The sequence below is a fragment of the Geospiza fortis genome, unplaced genomic scaffold (assembly GCF_000277835.1).
Source record: "Geospiza fortis unplaced genomic scaffold, GeoFor_1.0 scaffold344, whole genome shotgun sequence".
Taxonomy (NCBI): Eukaryota; Metazoa; Chordata; class Aves; order Passeriformes; family Thraupidae; genus Geospiza; species Geospiza fortis.
Window position 1 is genome coordinate 263,233 of NW_005054584.1, and position 15,884 is coordinate 279,116.

Here is a 15,884-nt window from a genome sequence, read left to right on the forward strand (position 1 = left end):
CCCTCCGGGGCTGCCGGGCCGCGGTGGGCGAGGACCTCGGGGCCTCGGTGCTCGCCGGGGGTGACGCGCCGCTGTGCCCGCAGGTGTGCCGCCCTTTCTGCTGCGCGTGTCCCACAGCGGCGGATCCATGTCTTTCCTTGTAAGTAAACCCGAGCGCATTAGGGTGAGTGTTGAAGACCTTCCAGCTTCCCTCGTGTCTCGGTAGAACGAGTATTGCGCTTGTGCAGAGCGGCCGGGCCTGGAGAGCACCATAAGGGCACAGGAAAGCTGATTTTAGGGTTGATGGCAGCACATGGGTCGGTGTGCAACCAGCGCTGGTTAAAAACCCTGCACTAAAGCCTTTATTGCTGGCACATACACTTGTATCTCCTTGGGGTGCGCTGCAGAGGGGCTCTAATGGGCTTTGCAGTGAATAAAAAGGGCTATAAAGTTGCTCATTTTCAGTCGTTCTTTAAGAATTAGCCTTGTCACCTGTGACACAGTGTATGGGATTTTTTCCCTTCACTTTGCTTGCAAAGCTAAACACAACAGCTTTGTTTGATTCTGCTTTTCAGCAGCAAATGAGGGAATTTCCAGCAGCAGAATCACTTCTGATGCATTCAAATGGTATTCTTGCATACAAGTTTTGAGTCATCATCACCTAAAGACTCATTGGTGCTTTCTAGGACTGGCTTCTCGTGCACTGAACAGCTTCAGCTGTTTATTAAACTATTTTGCTAAGTAGCAAATTCTGCTATGAGAGTGTTTGTGATTGATGATATAACCAAAATATTTGAATTCTCAGAGATACCACTTCTTTGTAAATAGTAAAAGCATTTTTAAACCTTTTACACCTAAAAAGCCAACTTTTATTTGGCTATATGAGGGCGTTGTTGCATACTGATTATTTTTGCTGTATGTGCATGTATAAAAACTTGTTTGAATGAATGAAATTATATTAACTTTATTGCAAGTGCATGTTGATTGGGAATAACAGCAGCACCTGTGTGGTTGCTGGGTGCATGTCATTGGCCCAAAAAAGGAATATCTTGTCCAAAATAAGGATGTCACTGGTGGTGCAGCAAATCAATTTCAGACCACAGCAGAATCATTGAAATTTGGGGTTTTTTTCTTGTGGGGAAGGGGTAAAGAAACTTTTCTCTAGATGGAATAACTGATTATGTGGAGGATTTTTATTTCTTTCAGCGGTGGGTGTCTGAGAAGTTCATTGTTGAGGGATTAAGAGAGTTCGAGCTGTTTGGAGGTAAGTTTTCCTCTTGTTAAATGATATTGCTGGAAATGTTTTATTTTAGCTGTAAAGCTTGGTAATTTGGTAGCAAAGATGGTATTTTATCACTAAAAGAGATTATTAAATCTCTGTGTAAATCCACGTATTCAAGCTGTCTGAGCCCAGAAATTTAAGGTGGAAGTGTCCAAGATGCAGCAAGTTATTTGGAAATCATTTCCATGTTGATAACAGTTCTAAGATAGTTCTGTATTGCTTAGCATAACCAGATTTTTTTTTTTTTTTTGGAATTTGGGGTTTGGGAAGGTTAATTATAATTTTTTGAGTAAAAATGGATTTTGAAACTGCTGATGGCTCCCCAGGAGCAGGAGCTGACAGGTTTGTGCTCTGCTTCTGCATAACAAACAAAGTTGCCCACTGGGATGCAGAATTCCTGATCAGTGACACAGAAAACAAACAGAGCATAGGAAATGTGTCTAGATTTTGAGCTTCCAGGTGGAGTAAAGGAATTTTTATTACTTTAAATAATATTAGGTAGTTTCTTCTGTATGTAAGAGTCATCTTTGAATGTGTTTACAATCATAGAATTGTTCAGGTTGGAAGGGACCTTTAAAGATCACCAGGTCCTACCCCCACCCCCTGCAATAAGGGACATGACAGAAAGTTAATACTTAGAGTTATAATAAAAAAAAATTGTCACATTTATGTCAAAAATACAAACAGTAGCACTCTGTGAATCTCTTTGATCCTGTACACGTGCTGCAGTATGACTAGTGCTGCAATTGTGTGTGCAAATTAAATGTCTTTCTATAAAACAAAAAAAATCATGTATATTTGATACCCAAAAGGGTCATCCAGGGTTATTTACTTAGTTTTCCAGCTATATTTGAATGGGTGTCTGTTGAACACAACATGGTGAACAATTAATTTCTTTACTCCAGAGCAGCCTCCGGGTGACTCTCGGAGAAAAGTAAGTGACTTGTGCAGGCTGTGGTGCTGTGGTTCATTGCATGGAGATTATTCCTTGTGGAAGTTTGATTTTTCTTTTTATCTTAGTTATATATCTCATCTCTGTATTTAGTTCTACAAGTGTGGAAACAGGTTTCACCCTGGAGTGGAGATTTTGGTGTGTGGTTTTCAAACTATATGTGATAACTCAAAAATTTAAACTTAATCTCTTGGATTTCTATTTGTTTGTCATTCTCCTCCCCCCAGCAACTCACGGGTCTCTTTTTGAGGTGATTTAGTTCTGATCCTTCAGAGAAGGAAGGGTTTAATTTTATGGAACTTTTGAAAAGTGTGTTCTGCAGGCCCTGACTGCTCACTTGTGGTTCATAATATGCAATTATCCCAGGAGAGCAGGATTGGGCCAAACTGTGCAGGATTGGACCCATGGAGAGCAGGATTGGGCCCATGGAGAGCAGGATTGGTCCCTTTAGGTCAGGATTGGACCCCAGGGGGAGCAGGATTGGGCCTAAACTGGGCAGGATTGGTCCCTTTAGGTCAGGATTGGGCCCAAACTGGGCAGGATTGGTCCCAAGGATATCCAAGGGCACTTTTGAAGCATTTTTGGGGCACTTTTGGGGCATTTTTTGAGCACTTTGGGAGCACTTTTGAAGCATTTTTAGGGCATTTTTGGAGCACTTTTGCAGAATTTTAGGGCATTTTGGGGGCACTTTTGGGGCATTTTTTGAGCACTTTGGGAGCACTTTTGAAGCATTTTTAGGGCATTTTTGGAGCACTTTTTGGGGCACTTTTAGGGCATTTTGGGGGTACTTTGGGGGCATTTTTTGAGCACTTTGGGGCATTTTTGAAGCATTTTTACGGCACTTTTACGGCATTTTTTGAGCACTTTGGGGGCACTTTTGGGGCATTTTTAGGGAATTTTTGGAGCACTTTTGGGGGCACTTTTGGGGCATTTTGGGGCATCTTTGGATCACTTTTGGGGCATTTTGGGGGCACTTTTGGGGCACTTTGGGGGCATTTTTGGGGCATCCTCGGATCCCCTGTAGGCCCTGGAGCCTCTGGAACCCCCCAGAATCCCTGGAATCCCTGGAGGGCAGGATTTATCCTGGGAGGGCAGGATTTATCCTGAGAGAGCAGGAATAGGAAATGTATATGGAATGTTTTATATAAAATTGAGTAAATTCACACTTTTTTTAAAATTACTGAGTGTTAGACATGCTTGGCTGGAAGCAAATTGAGATTAGCATCTGTTTTGGTTATTTCCAAGGGTTTTCTTGGGATTTACACACATGCTGATTCTCATTTTAATCTTTTTTACATCTAAATAAAAGCCTTTTTTTTCCACCAGAGCTGTAGAGAAAGGCACATAATTTGGGGAGGGGGGTGGGAGGAAAATTTTTGTTGCTTATGCTGAAGTGAGGGAGGGAGTGAGGAGATGGAGGGGAAGACAGCAGAACAAAACTGATATTCCCTCTTCCTAACTCAGATGAATGTCATTTGGCAAATGCAGATCCTTGCAAGCATCACATAAGTGATTGTGTTATGGCATTTATACCAGTAGTTGCCTTTCAAAGATTAATTTCCTTTAAATCTACCTCAAATTAAACTGGACTCCCAAGCCAAAAGCCAGCTCGAAATGAATGTCATGCCATAAAACTGGTCACATGGGACTTCATTTTGCAGCTGCTTTTGACCATACACCAAAAATTGTCCTGTGTGAAACCACTGAGGAGCTTTTTTGCAGTACCTCATAAATGACATTTCAGTTTAACTTTGTTTTTTTAAACTGTTGTATGATGTTGATAAATCTCTGGTTGAGCTCCTTTTGCATTAACTCTGTTATTGGTCACTGCTAACATGATGAGAGGTGAGTGAAGACCTCAAACTGGAAGACTTTTCAATAGGGAATTCACAGTATTTTTTTTTCATTACTGCACAGCCTACACCATTAATAAGATTAAATTTATTTAATTCTTTGCATCTGTTTTGTTGGCTTATGCTCTCCCTGGAGTGGACTTTAATAAAGCAAACCACATACATGTTGCTCAGTGTCTCACCAGCTGTCACTGCTCCATGAGTGCTTCCCAGCCCCCTGCTTCCATCTCCTTGGTGGTGCCTTTGTGCTTCAGAGGTTTCTATCTGCCTGTGTGTCTCTCCTGGCAATTTTGCTGTTGCCAGGACTGTGTGAAATTGCTGAAAGAAGTAATGAATGATAAAGCTGAGATCAGAATGGACAGGCCTCTTCAGCAGAAGTTTGAAATCCTGAGTAGGAAGTTGCTGCCTGTTCTGAGCCAAGGAACAGCACTGTAGTGTTCATTAAAGGAAAGGATCTGGGAATGCTGCTGCCAGGGGCTTTAGCTGTGCTGAGATGGGACTGAGTTGTTTGTGCTGAAATTATACCAGAGCACCACAGATCTTAATTTTTGCCTTTTCCCTTAGTGGAAAATGCACCTATTTTAAAGGTAAGGCAGCGTGCTCTTCCCAGCCAGTTGAAAAGGTGGAACTTGGGAGGTGTGGCTCTAATTTACTGCCAAAGTACACTTAGAACCCAGAGGTAATTCACAGCAAACCCCTGCCTGTGCTCTTTGCACTGCATTTACCCCGGGCTAAGGGTGGAACAGCAAGTTCCCTGTTTTTCAGCTGTCACTGTGTTGTTTCCATCTTTCAGTGATGGAAATAAAGAACAGAGTCTGCTGTCATGGTAGGAAAAGGCACAAACTTTTTCTGCTTCATGTATCATGGGAAAGGTCTGATAAAGGGCATTTGCAGTTGATGAAGAATGAGGTGGAAAAATTGAGCTGGTGTTCCAAATGCCAGGAGGAGTTAATGTGCTGGAAATTGGAGATAACTAAAGACAATTTTAGATACCACATAAATTTTAATCCCCCTTAGATCGCTCTCCTTGTGACTTCGGACATTTGAAGGAGTTGGAAGGTATAAAAGAACTTGCAAGAACATTGAAGTTTATCATCTGCAAAATTCTGCAGGGGAAGATTTCAGTGCATGTAAATGAAGCAGAAAGCTTTATGTCAGATGAAGCAAGGGAAGGCTGACAGGCTTGGGAATGCTGCTTCCCTGTGTGGTCTGGGGGTGCTTTTTTCCCCTTTTTTTTTTTTTATTCAGAAGCACTTATGCTTTGCAGTTTTTGCTTTCATTTGGAGCTTCTCTTTTCATGTATGTCTGATTTTCTTCATCATTTGTACCATTCAGCTAAGCAGCTTCAGCTGTGCTGGGTTTATCCCAGGTGAGCAGCTGAAAACCTGCAGCATCCACCAGGAGCACCAACTGTTATGGTGCATAGAAGGGCTAAGAACAGCTTCCCCTTGGCTCTGGCTCAGGCAACAGGGTGGTGGCACACAAGTTTGTAATTAGAAGAGAAAGGCAGTTACTGTAAAGCAGAGTTTAGGCTGTCCTGGGGAATAATAATTGGCTTTATCAAAATATTCCTGAATAAATTCTCACTTACGGTGATTAAAAACCTACTTGTTACATGTTTTGTAACGCAGATGTCTGGATCTTCTGAAATGAGGCATCTCCTGAGTTTCAGTTGATAAATGACTATTTAAGATTACTTTGACAGCAACTAAATCCTCTTCTGTATTCCTGTTATTTTGAAGTGTGTGATAATGTGGAGCAGATGATTTTTCCAGCAGATGATCTGTATTTCCTTTGACCTGACTTCATTTTTTTTTCCTCAGACAAATGAGGCGAGCTCCGAGTCGATAGCTTCTTCCCCTAAAAGGGACACCATGAGCAACTTCCTGCCAGACAGCAGCTGCTATGAATTGCTCACTATCATAGGTAATTCTTGAGGGCTGGGGGATCAGAGTCTGCTTTGTAAAGAAAATAATTTCTGCAGGTTTCTTTTTCTTGATTGATTGCTTATTTTTGATATTGCATATCTGCATCTTTGGTTTTAAAATCATTTGAATAAAAAGTGAGATGCCAGTCCTAAATGTTTTCACCTGAGAGGGACATGTAGTGGGTCAGTGATGCTGGGGGTGCAGTACAGTCAGCAGAAGCAGCCTGAAACCTGTCCTTGGTGCTCCTAGTCACTGTTCTTGCCTCAGTCCTGAATTGGAAGGACAGGATAATTCTACTAGTTAGGAGGATTCCTCTCACTGGGATCCATGCCAAAGAAGGTGGTATCTGATGGAACAATTACTGGTTTTTACAAGGTCAAAAGTAGTTTCAGTGAGTGAGGGTAAAGATTATTGAAGGGTCAGGGGCCGGAGGAGTTCTTCAGTGCTTCTAAAAGCATTACTGAAGCTTTCATGCTTTCTCTTTCAGGCAGAGGCTTTGAAGACTTGATGGTTGTGAACCTGGCCAGGTATAAACCCACAGGAGAGTATGTCACAGTCAGAAGAGTCAACTTGGAAGCCTGCACAAATGAAATGGTCACATTCTTGCAGGTAATACCACTCATCATGCAAGCTTAGAAGAGGACAGACAGCGAGAGCAGTGCCTATCAATATGCAGTCATGTTTGTGCATTTACTAAATTTAATCAAAATACCTTTTATTTTAGGGGGAACTTCATGTTTCCAAACTCTTCAACCACCCTAACATCGTGCCATACAAAGCAACTTTCATAGCTGACAATGAGCTGTGGGTAGTGACTTCTTTCATGGCCTATGGTGAGTGGAGAGGGGGTACTTTTTTCTGACCCTCATGTTCTGTGAAATGAAATTGAAGAGCTGAAGTGTCCTTGGGGCTTTTTTTTCTGACAGGTGGTGTTTTGTTTCTTTCTAGGTTCTGCAAAAGATTTAATCTGTACCCATTTTACGGATGGGATGACTGAACTGGCCATTGCTTACATTCTCCAAGGTGTCTTGAAAGCACTTGACTACATCCATCATATGGGCTATGTGCATAGGTACTGAAAAATACATTGGTCATTTTCCTTCTGGGGGGAGTTCTTGGAGATAAAACTCAGAGTAGAGCAGAGGATGAATCAGACACAGAACAACATTAAGTTTGTATTACTTTGCTGTTAGAGCAAATCAGTTTGATACTCATTGGAAGTGACAACACTGATCTTACTAAGCTGCACAAAAGTGTTGTTGTGGAGCAAACTTATCCCAAAGACCACTGTGTATCTAAAATCACAATCCATAACATTTAGTCCTGCATTTCTCCTCACCACAGAAACGTTGTGAACTTTCAAAGGTGATTAAGAGAATCCTGTTAATTGATTTTGCCCAGCATCCAAAAATGGTTGTTAGGAGTCTCAGCCTCCTGGTAGGAAGCTGACCAGGTATTGTCCTGTGCACTGAGGTGTTTAGTAAAGGCCAAGGACCCTGACTGTTTTGTTCCTTTTCCCCCAGGAGTGTTAAAGCCAGCCACATCCTGATCTCTGTGGATGGGAAGGTGTACCTCTCTGGGCTGCGGAGTAACCTGAGCATGATCAACCATGGGCAGCGACTCAAAGTTGTTCATGACTTCCCCAAATACAGCATCAAAGTGCTGCCTTGGCTCAGTCCTGAGGTTTTGCAGCAGGTGCGTTTAATGATGTCTTGTATCTGTATAATTTTGTGAGCTCTTGGGGCAAGTTGAAGGGGTGTAGGGTGGGAGACATGAGAGAACCTGCAGAGTTGCTTTCTTCTGATGAGCTCTAGCCCTAGCAAGGGGAAGGGTACATGAATGCAAGGAAAAAGAAGAGAAGAGGCTAAAGGAAACAGATTTGGGGTGAATGGGCAAGTGGGTAGAATTTGATCTAGTTGACTCAACAGTTTTAATTGTAGGCACCTCTACAGGTTGTCTCATTAACAAAGTGTTACATCAGATGCAAGTTGTGCAGGGCAGATGCCATCCCTACAGGCTGGCTGATTTCAGTTACATTAATGTTACCCCTAACTGTGTTTTAACAAACCAAAAAACCTTCACCACAATAAACCAGTGTATCTGTGGCTTGTGCTGTTCCTGTTCTAATCATCTGGGTTTGTTGACTTGGAGTCAAAATCATGGGTATTGCCCATTCAATCACATCTAAGTCCCTGAAGCTAATTTTTCTTTTCCTTTTCATGTAGAATCTGCAGGGTTACGATGCAAAATCTGACATTTACAGTGTGGGGATAACGGCCTGTGAGCTGGCAAATGGACATGTCCCATTTAAAGACATGCCTTCTACTCAGGTGAGATTTGCAAGCTCCTTTCTGGTCCTTCATCCTGGCACCTGGAGCTGCTTTCCTGCTCAGGGATGTGAGCACAGAAGGGTGTCCTGCCTGCGTGAATGGGACACCTTAACTGTGATGTTGCTTACGCCCCACCTGCTCTTTCAGATGCTGTTGGAAAAGCTGAATGGAACTGTTCCCTGCCTGCTGGACACCACCACCATTCCTGCAGACGAGCTGACCATGAAGACGTCGCGCTCCAGCGCCAACTACGGCGTGGGGGAGAGCACGGCCGTGAGCAACGCGCGCGCGGCCAACGGCGAGCCCGCCCTGCACCCCTACCTCCGCACCTTCTCCACCTACTTCCACAACTTCGTGGAGCAGTGCCTCCAGAGGAACCCTGATTTCAGGTAAAGCCAGCTGAAAGCTGCTCTCCCTTCCTGTGCTGTTCTAGGGCTGGGTAAACTGTGGGAGTTAGCAGATATTGTTTACAGTTTTCTTTCCAAAAGTGTAGTGGAGTGAGGATGTGCCCTGTCTGTTGAGGAGAGCAGTCCAAGTGTGTAGAATGAGCAGTGGTAACACTTTGAGTACTTCCTATATGAGAGTCTGAGGGATTCCTTTGCAGCCTTCCTTGGAGGATGAGTGGTGCTGCACATCAGGAAAATAAACCACTTGTGTTTCTGGCCCCTGTGGCACCGTGTTTACCCAGTTCCCATCACTGCAAATGGCTGCTCTTCAGCCAGCAGAGAGCAATGATGGGAAGTGATCAAAGCTGCATTTTTCTTTGTAGTGAGGGCAATCTGTAGCCATGACAGACTTTACAGGGGTGCCCCACTGCTCAGGTGGTCCTTGGCTACATGTAGGGGGTGCAAGTAATGTAACTTAAAGGTTAGAAGAAGGAGGTTGAACTCCTTGCATAAAACATTAGGTGATTGTAAATGCTTAATAAGCAGTGCTACTGCTGAAAATAGGGAGAAACCCAACAGCTGAGAAATGGGAGAGGCAGGAAGGACCCTGGTCTTTTCTTATTCCCACTACCTGACTTCAAGCACTGACTTATGTTCTTGTCTTCTTCCCTCATTCTTCCCCCTTCCACAGGCCAAGCGCAGGCACTCTGCTCAGTCACCCCTTTTTTAAGCAGGTAAGGAACTAATTTAGATACAGGTAAATGCTTTGCTTTGTCTTGCTGTGAGGGTGGGGATGTTGAGTTGCAGGATTTTCTGTGATTGGGAAGATTAAGTCAGTTTTTTGACTATTTGTAGTGCAGTGTGGTGATTGTCACATCTAGGGAGGTGCTTAGGCTGTTCTTGAAGCATCTCTTATCTAAGAGAGGTTTTAAATCTGCCTGTTTTGGGAGCCACAACAGCTCTTCCCCTGCAAGCTGCTGAGTTCTGGGGTGAGGCAGTTCTAACCTGCTCCTTAAGGAGTCCAAAGGGTGCCCTGTGCATTTCCTGTTGTTTCTGCCTGCAGAGCTGGGTGTGCAGCAGCACCTGAGCATTCCTGTGTCTCATTCTGTCCTTCCTGTGCAGATCAAGCGCCGTGCTTCCGAAGCGCTCCCTGAACTCCTGCGCCCTGTCACCCCCATCACCAATTTGGAAGGGACACTGCCCCAGGATCCCAGTGGCATTTTTGGGTTGGTATCAAATCTGGAGCAGCTGGATGTGGATGACTGGGAATTCTAGAAAAATAGGGACTACACTGAGGAGGAGCTTTCTGGACATTGTAATTTATTGGTCCTGTTCATAAAGCTGATGAATGTTACACACAGAAGAGTTTACAGGTCCTTGGGAAGGAACTTCAACTGCCTGTTTACTTAAGAAGTAGCCTGGATACAAATGGACAGACCTGAGCTGGAAAAGGATCAACCCAAGGAGCTGTGGAATATTCCAGAAGGTGCAGTGCCCAGAGCCCCCATTCTTCCAGCTGAGCTCTGGTAGAGCACTCGAGGGTGTTGAGTGAGTCTGTGTAGTTATGGTCTCTATTTATGTGTTTCTAAAAATCACTGGCTTCCTCACAGTTGAGGCTGCATGTCCCTGCCCTCTTTGGTTCTTTCTCTTTTAAGGGTGCCTTAGAGTTGAGGGGAGGTGGGCAGCTTTTAGTTTTGGGCATTCTCTTAGAACTAGTCAAGTTCCTGTAACAGTGTTGTCACAGGGCAAGTTTTAAGGGGGGGAAAAGGGATTATATTCTTAGTTACTGCTTTGTGATGGAAAACAGGAGATCAAAGACAAGCTGATGCCATTCCAGGCACTCCTGCTGCACTGAGCATTCCTCTGCAGCACTGGACTCTTCCAGTCTGGAGAGGGCTTTTGATGCTGAGCACTCTGAACTCCAGGTCAGACAGGGCCTTCCAGCCTCCCCTTCCAGCTTCCTGGGTCACCAGAGCAGTGTGGATGCCTGGGCAATGTACCAGCTTTTTTATCCCCTTCCAGCTGAACTTCATGTTAGCTGGGCTGGTTTCACAGCACGAAACACTCTTACCTGCCTGTTCTCAGTGGCTTACCCTGGCACAGAGGAAAAGTGAATTGATTTTCATGCTGATCCTCTTGCTCACAACTCCTGTACAGAATTGAACGTTAACCTTTCCATTACCATTGCTGTTCTGCCTTCCCTCACTGACAGGTAAAAGCTGCTCACGTGGCTCCCTGTGATTCATGGCTGTGTGACTGCCCTGCTGCTGTGGCAGCTCTCCCCCACTCCGTGGTGTTTGGTTTATTTGGAGGTGTGTATTTAAGGCTTTTAGTTTGACCTTTTTTCCAAGGACCATGGTGCTGAAGGTCATCTGCTCTTTACTGAAGCACTGAGAATCCTTGTATAGGTGCAGTTGATGGGAGTAGTGGTGCTGGCAACAGGTCCTTCTTGTGTTTATAAATTGTACTTGAACCCAGATAAAGTTTGTTACTCTAGTTTTTTTTCCAAAACAAATAAAATATTTCTGAAGTTGTTTTTTAAGTCTGCTGTTTGTGCAGGATGATGGAGTGAATCACAGAGGGTGACAGGCTGGCTGTGCATGCTCACTTTTGCCTTAGTTTCATACAGCTCACCAGTTTATGCCAGCTGCCTTCATGCTTCAGAAACATACTTCAATTAAAGCAACAAGCTGCACACACCTGCACTTGCTCTTTTCTGAAAGTTTTAGTAAAATTCTCCCAGTTGCAGGACTGTTTGTTAAGGCCAGGCCCAGTTCTTCTTCCTCCCCATGATCAGGTTTGGCTCCTGATTTAATCTTACTGTTAGTAAGAAGATATTGATTTCCTGGCTTGTTAGGAAGTCTTACAAACAGGGCTTTATTAAGTTATGTACAAAATATGTTCTGCTACTGTGGATCCCCTTCTTGGTCTGACTGTTGCTCCTCTTCTTCCTCCCCTTTGTGTTTTTCCAGTTTTGCCATGAGCTCTGAAAAACAGAACAGGCAGGATGAGGCTACAGGTGCAGGGGCTGCCCCAGAGCCAGGAGCTCAGGTGCTGTGAACACCCAGGACCAGGGCAGCTCCCAAAAATCCCTTGCCTGCAGAGGCTCAGCTTGGAGCCACCCCTGTTGGCTGAGTCCAGGCTGGAGCTGTTACAGACATTCCCTCAGTGCATCACTAACCACACAAGCTGCTGCCTCTGCTCTCCAGTTGCTCCCCAGGTTCCCCACCTGGGCAAGCACAGATGCTCATGTTGCATCTGTGATTCAATATTTCCTGACACTAACTGAGCTCTGCTGGCAGCCAAGAGCTCTGAACTGCAGCTCAGGGCCAGGCCCAGCACCAGGAAGGAGCTGGTGCCTTTGCTGCTCAGGTGCTCCCCCAAAGCCCCCCTCTCCCCAGGTGCCCAATACCTTTTGCAGGGTTGAAGACGCCGTTGGTTTGCTTGTCACAGACGTAGCAGCGCTGGGATTTGCGGTAGTGCTGCAGGGCACAGCTCTCACAGAAGTAGTGCCGACACCTGTAGGGAGACACAGAGGTCACTGCAAGTCCCCAGGCACAGCCACTGTGTCCTAGAGTCAGAAACGACTGACTGCTGGTCACAGGAACATCAAAGCTGAGAATGATCTCCAGCACTGAGTCCAGCCTTTGCCCAAACACCACCTTGTCACCCAAACCAGAGCACGGAGTGCCATGTCCCATTGTTCCTTGTTCCCCAGGGATGGGGGCTCTAGCAGCTCCCTGGGCAGCCCCTTCCCCTGCCTGACAACTCTCCATGGTCCCCAAGGGAGGCAAAAGTGAGCTGCAGGCATCCCTGTCCCATGGAAGGTGTTTCAGCATTGCTTCACTGATGTGCAGCAACAGCACAGAGCCACCAGTGACACAGGACAGCGTTCAGAGTGAGGAAGGGCTGTTCTCAGCATCCTCATCCTCACCAAGCTCCTGACATCCCCATGCTCACATTTTTCTGCTCAGGCAGTGCAGCTGCCATTCACTGTCCAGGAGGAATAATGGCATGAAAACAAAAACTCAGGGTTAAGGGGGAAAGATGAGGCAATGAGGCAGCATTTGTGGAAATCTAAAAAGTGCTTGAGTAAGAGCTTGAGATCCCTTCCAAGGGGATGCTCCAGATGCAGCTGTGAGACTCCCTGGCTCTCACAGGATTCCCCCACCCACCAGAAAACCAGGGCAGACAACAAGCAGGTTCTACCCACAGCCTGTGGGCTGGGTTTGTCTTTGCCTCAGTAGTGAATGAATGACTCCTGAGCTGCATTGACAGCACACGTGGCTGCTCGTGCCAAACAACCACTTACTTGGTGACCACAGGGTTCTTGAAGGAACCTCTGCAGATGAAGCATTTGAAAGGCATGTCCTCCTCATCACTGCTCACCTCGTAGTTTTCGTCATCTGCAGAAGAGAAAGTGAACCAGAGTGGAGAAGAAGCCAGCCCAGCCCATGTGTGGGGCACAAAATAATAAATAAGGGGAGAGCACGGCAGGTGGGATTCCATCTCTGCTGGAAACAATGGAGCTCTGGCATCTGGGTGTTGCTGATGTCAGTAACACGTGTGGGACTCTGCTATAATTAGGGCTAATGAGCCAGCAGGCCTGTTGCTCATCTCAGGAGAAAATTCTTTTCTACTTCACCCACTCACTGCTATAAAGAGAAACATCCTCCAGCCCCCTACTGTTTTTTAGACTATCTTCCAAACCAGCTGCCACCAAGTTCTGGCTCCAACTGAGCAGAGAACAGCCCCCATTTGCACAGCAGCACTCATGAGCTCTGGGCCACAGCTCTGGACACTGAGTGACAAATGACATCCCACCTCCTGGGCATCAGGGGGACACAGTCCCATCTCCCAGCTCCACACAGCTCGCTGCTGGGACCCACACAGCAGTGCTCTCCTTCCCAGAGAGCCAGGGGCTGTCTGAAAGCAGCAGCTCTGCTCAGCACTGTCAGTGGTTGCTGCCCCCAGCTGATCCTGCAGCAGGAGTCCCCTGAGGGCACAGGGGCCGTACCGTTGACGCCGTAGCGGCCCTCGTCCAGCTCCCGTTCGATCTGCCAGCCGTGCTTGTAGTCCGAGCGGTCGTGCAGGAACTTGCAGCTGTCTGAGCAGCACAAACAAAGAGGAAATAAGAGAAAGGCTGCAAGGGCACAGTGTTTCCAGGACACCTAATTCCAGGGCAGCCTGAGCTTTGCCCAGCTGGAGAAATCTGATTGCTCCTTCTCCAGGGCAGCACTAAGCTCGTGGAGCAGGTACAGGATCCCTCAGTGCTGACAGGCTGTGAGTATCATCCTCTCTGTGCCACAGGGGCAGTTCCAGCAGTTACGCACATGGGAAGTGGGATAAGGAACAGGAAAACCCATCCCTCACATGGTGCACACAATACCTGTAAGAATGTGGGTCACTGGAACATCCCAGAGGTCCCCTCCAGGATCCTATAACCACTAATTAGAGGCCCTGGGCTTTCAGAAGGGATGGCACAAATGACAACCTTACATAAACTGCTCTGCACAGAAGGGTCTGTGGCTCAGCACCCCGAACGCGGGGTCACAGCTGGACTGGATGCCTTGGCACGCCTGGTGCTCAGCTGCAGCACGGGGCACCCAAAGCCACAGAACCCGGTCTCTTTGTAGTCCTTGCAGATGTCAGGCTGGTAGTCCCAGCGCACCGTGGCCCGCAGGTGCTCTGGAGCACGGATGGGGCCTTTCCTGAAGGGGGAAAAGAGGCTCAGCCCCCTGCAAAGTGGCCCTGGAGCAGGGCCCTGGCCAGAACCACACACCACACTGCTCCGGCACAAACTGGCAGTGACAGCAGAGTTCCAGCCCCAAACGCTGCCTTTGGGATGGTGCCTGAGCTCCTCTGCGGTCACAGACCCCGAGGCTCATCCCAACCCACCTCACCATTCCTGAGGAGGCATTTCCCATCGATGTGTCCTTGGGCTTCACATACTTCTGGTAGTTGTTAATGCCACGGTAAATTTTATCATCTTCCTTTCCTCTCAGCTCCTAGGAGAGCAAGAAGAGATGATTAAGGATCAGGAGAGCTTCATGACATGAATTAACTGCCACCACTCTGACATCAGTCTTCCTTCCCACCTTGCCTTCCTTAACACCAAGATAATACCAATAAAGGCACAAAACTCCCCTGTTTGCAAAGGTTACACTCCTGAACTTCTAGGGAAGATGAGACTCTAACTCTTCTTGGCGTGCAGAAGGGGATGAGCAAAGCAGAGCAGGACTTCCTGAGGAGCAGGGCTGACTCACCTCCTGGATTTTCTGGCTGCGCTCAAAGATGGCCTGGGCATCCTTCTCCTTCTCTGTGTCCAGTTCATACACTGCTGTGGCTCCCATGTCTTCTGGGCCAACAGGTTTCTGAAAAGCAAGGAAAACTTGTGGCAAGAGTGGAGGGAACACCTGGACAAGACAGAGAGCTCCTGTCTACCTGGAGGGTTGTCACAGAGCAAGAACTGGACACATCTGCTTTATCCCTTGGCATTTGCTAGGGAGAATTCACCACAGGCTCCAGCCAAAGATGGTCTAACACTGAAAACACAAACCCAACAGCTGAGCAAACCTGATCCAACTGCTCCCTCTCCTGAAAAATTTCTGCAGTGTTGGGCAAGTCCAGTGGCATCCTGGAGTTTTAACTCCCACCTCTAAAAGGGAAATACCAACCTTTGATGGCCTCCTGCGGAGCGAAGGACTATCAGAGTAAACCCAGAACAAGGTGCTTGGCTATTAAGAGGAGATAAGGAGCTGCACTGATAAGAAAGAATGTCCAATCCCATGTTTAGAGTGGCAGATTCTGTCTGTGAGGAGTGGGATCCCCAGCCCCACGTGAGCTGACACCCCAGGCCTCCTGCTGCCTGTCCTTACCGCCGACCTGGTGGATTTGTAGGTGACCCCGATCTCCTTGGCAGGATCCTCATCCTCACTGCTGCTCGGCGCGTAGTCCGGCCTCTCCCTCGTGCAGCGCCTGGTCTGGGGGGGAGGAAAGGCTCCAGCGCTGTCCTGGCTGAACCTGGCAGGCCCCCGCAGGCAGCCCTGGGTGGAGCAGGTGCCCCCTCAGGGCTCCCTTACCTTCTGGATCATGGGGTTGGGGGTGTCCCGCCGCCGCTCCTTGCGCACCACGGTGCTGCCCTCCTCCCCGCTGCTCTCTGCGGGGGAAGCCG

At 46.9% G+C, this 15,884-nt stretch overlaps 2 protein-coding genes across 5 annotated transcripts in view; one reads left to right on the plus strand and one right to left on the minus strand.

The window, feature by feature from the left end:
* Nucleotides 1-53: 53 nt before the first annotated feature.
* Nucleotides 54-11,252, plus strand: STRADA (STE20 related adaptor alpha). Of its 4 annotated transcripts, none has more exons than XM_005429897.2 (12): nt 96-163; nt 1,186-1,243; nt 2,167-2,195; nt 5,890-5,992; nt 6,482-6,603; nt 6,719-6,827; nt 6,943-7,066; nt 7,518-7,689; nt 8,220-8,324; nt 8,472-8,713; nt 9,402-9,444; nt 9,833-11,252. In XM_005429897.2, the coding sequence occupies exons 1-12, from the start codon at nt 128-130 to the stop codon at nt 9,983-9,985; spliced, it is 1,296 nt and encodes a 431-aa protein (XP_005429954.1). In that variant the 5' UTR covers nt 96-127; the 3' UTR covers nt 9,986-11,252. The 4 variants fall into 4 exon arrangements, with proteins under 4 accessions (XP_030920232.1, XP_030920231.1, XP_005429954.1 ...); XM_014310781.2 differs by having other exon boundaries at nt 113-139; XM_031064372.1 differs by lacking the exon at nt 2,167-2,195 and having other exon boundaries at nt 54-139.
* Nucleotides 11,253-11,595: 343 nt separating this feature from the next.
* The window catches only part of LOC102034144 (E3 ubiquitin-protein ligase RNF113A-like), a 6,558-nt gene continuing 2,269 nt past the window's right edge, over nt 11,596-15,884 (minus strand). The window contains 9 exon segments of the mRNA XM_014310779.2: nt 11,596-11,696; nt 12,123-12,229; nt 13,023-13,116; nt 13,728-13,817; nt 14,315-14,421; nt 14,609-14,718; nt 14,977-15,084; nt 15,589-15,693; nt 15,793-15,869. Coding sequence (XP_014166254.2) covers nt 11,596-11,696; nt 12,123-12,229; nt 13,023-13,116; nt 13,728-13,817; nt 14,315-14,421; nt 14,609-14,718; nt 14,977-15,084; nt 15,589-15,693; nt 15,793-15,869 — 899 coding nt within the window.

Bases quoted from the DNA above. Each gene is read 5' to 3' on its own strand.
- STRADA (XM_005429897.2), top strand. From the start codon at position 128: ATGTCTTTCCTTGTAAGTAAACCCGAGCGCATTAGG. The intron at 7,690-8,219 runs GTGCGTTTAATG...CTTTTCATGTAG, and splicing joins GTCCTGAGGTTTTGCAGCAG to AATCTGCAGGGTTACGATGC. The intron at 8,714-9,401 runs GTAAAGCCAGCT...CCCCTTCCACAG, and splicing joins CAGAGGAACCCTGATTTCAG to GCCAAGCGCAGGCACTCTGC.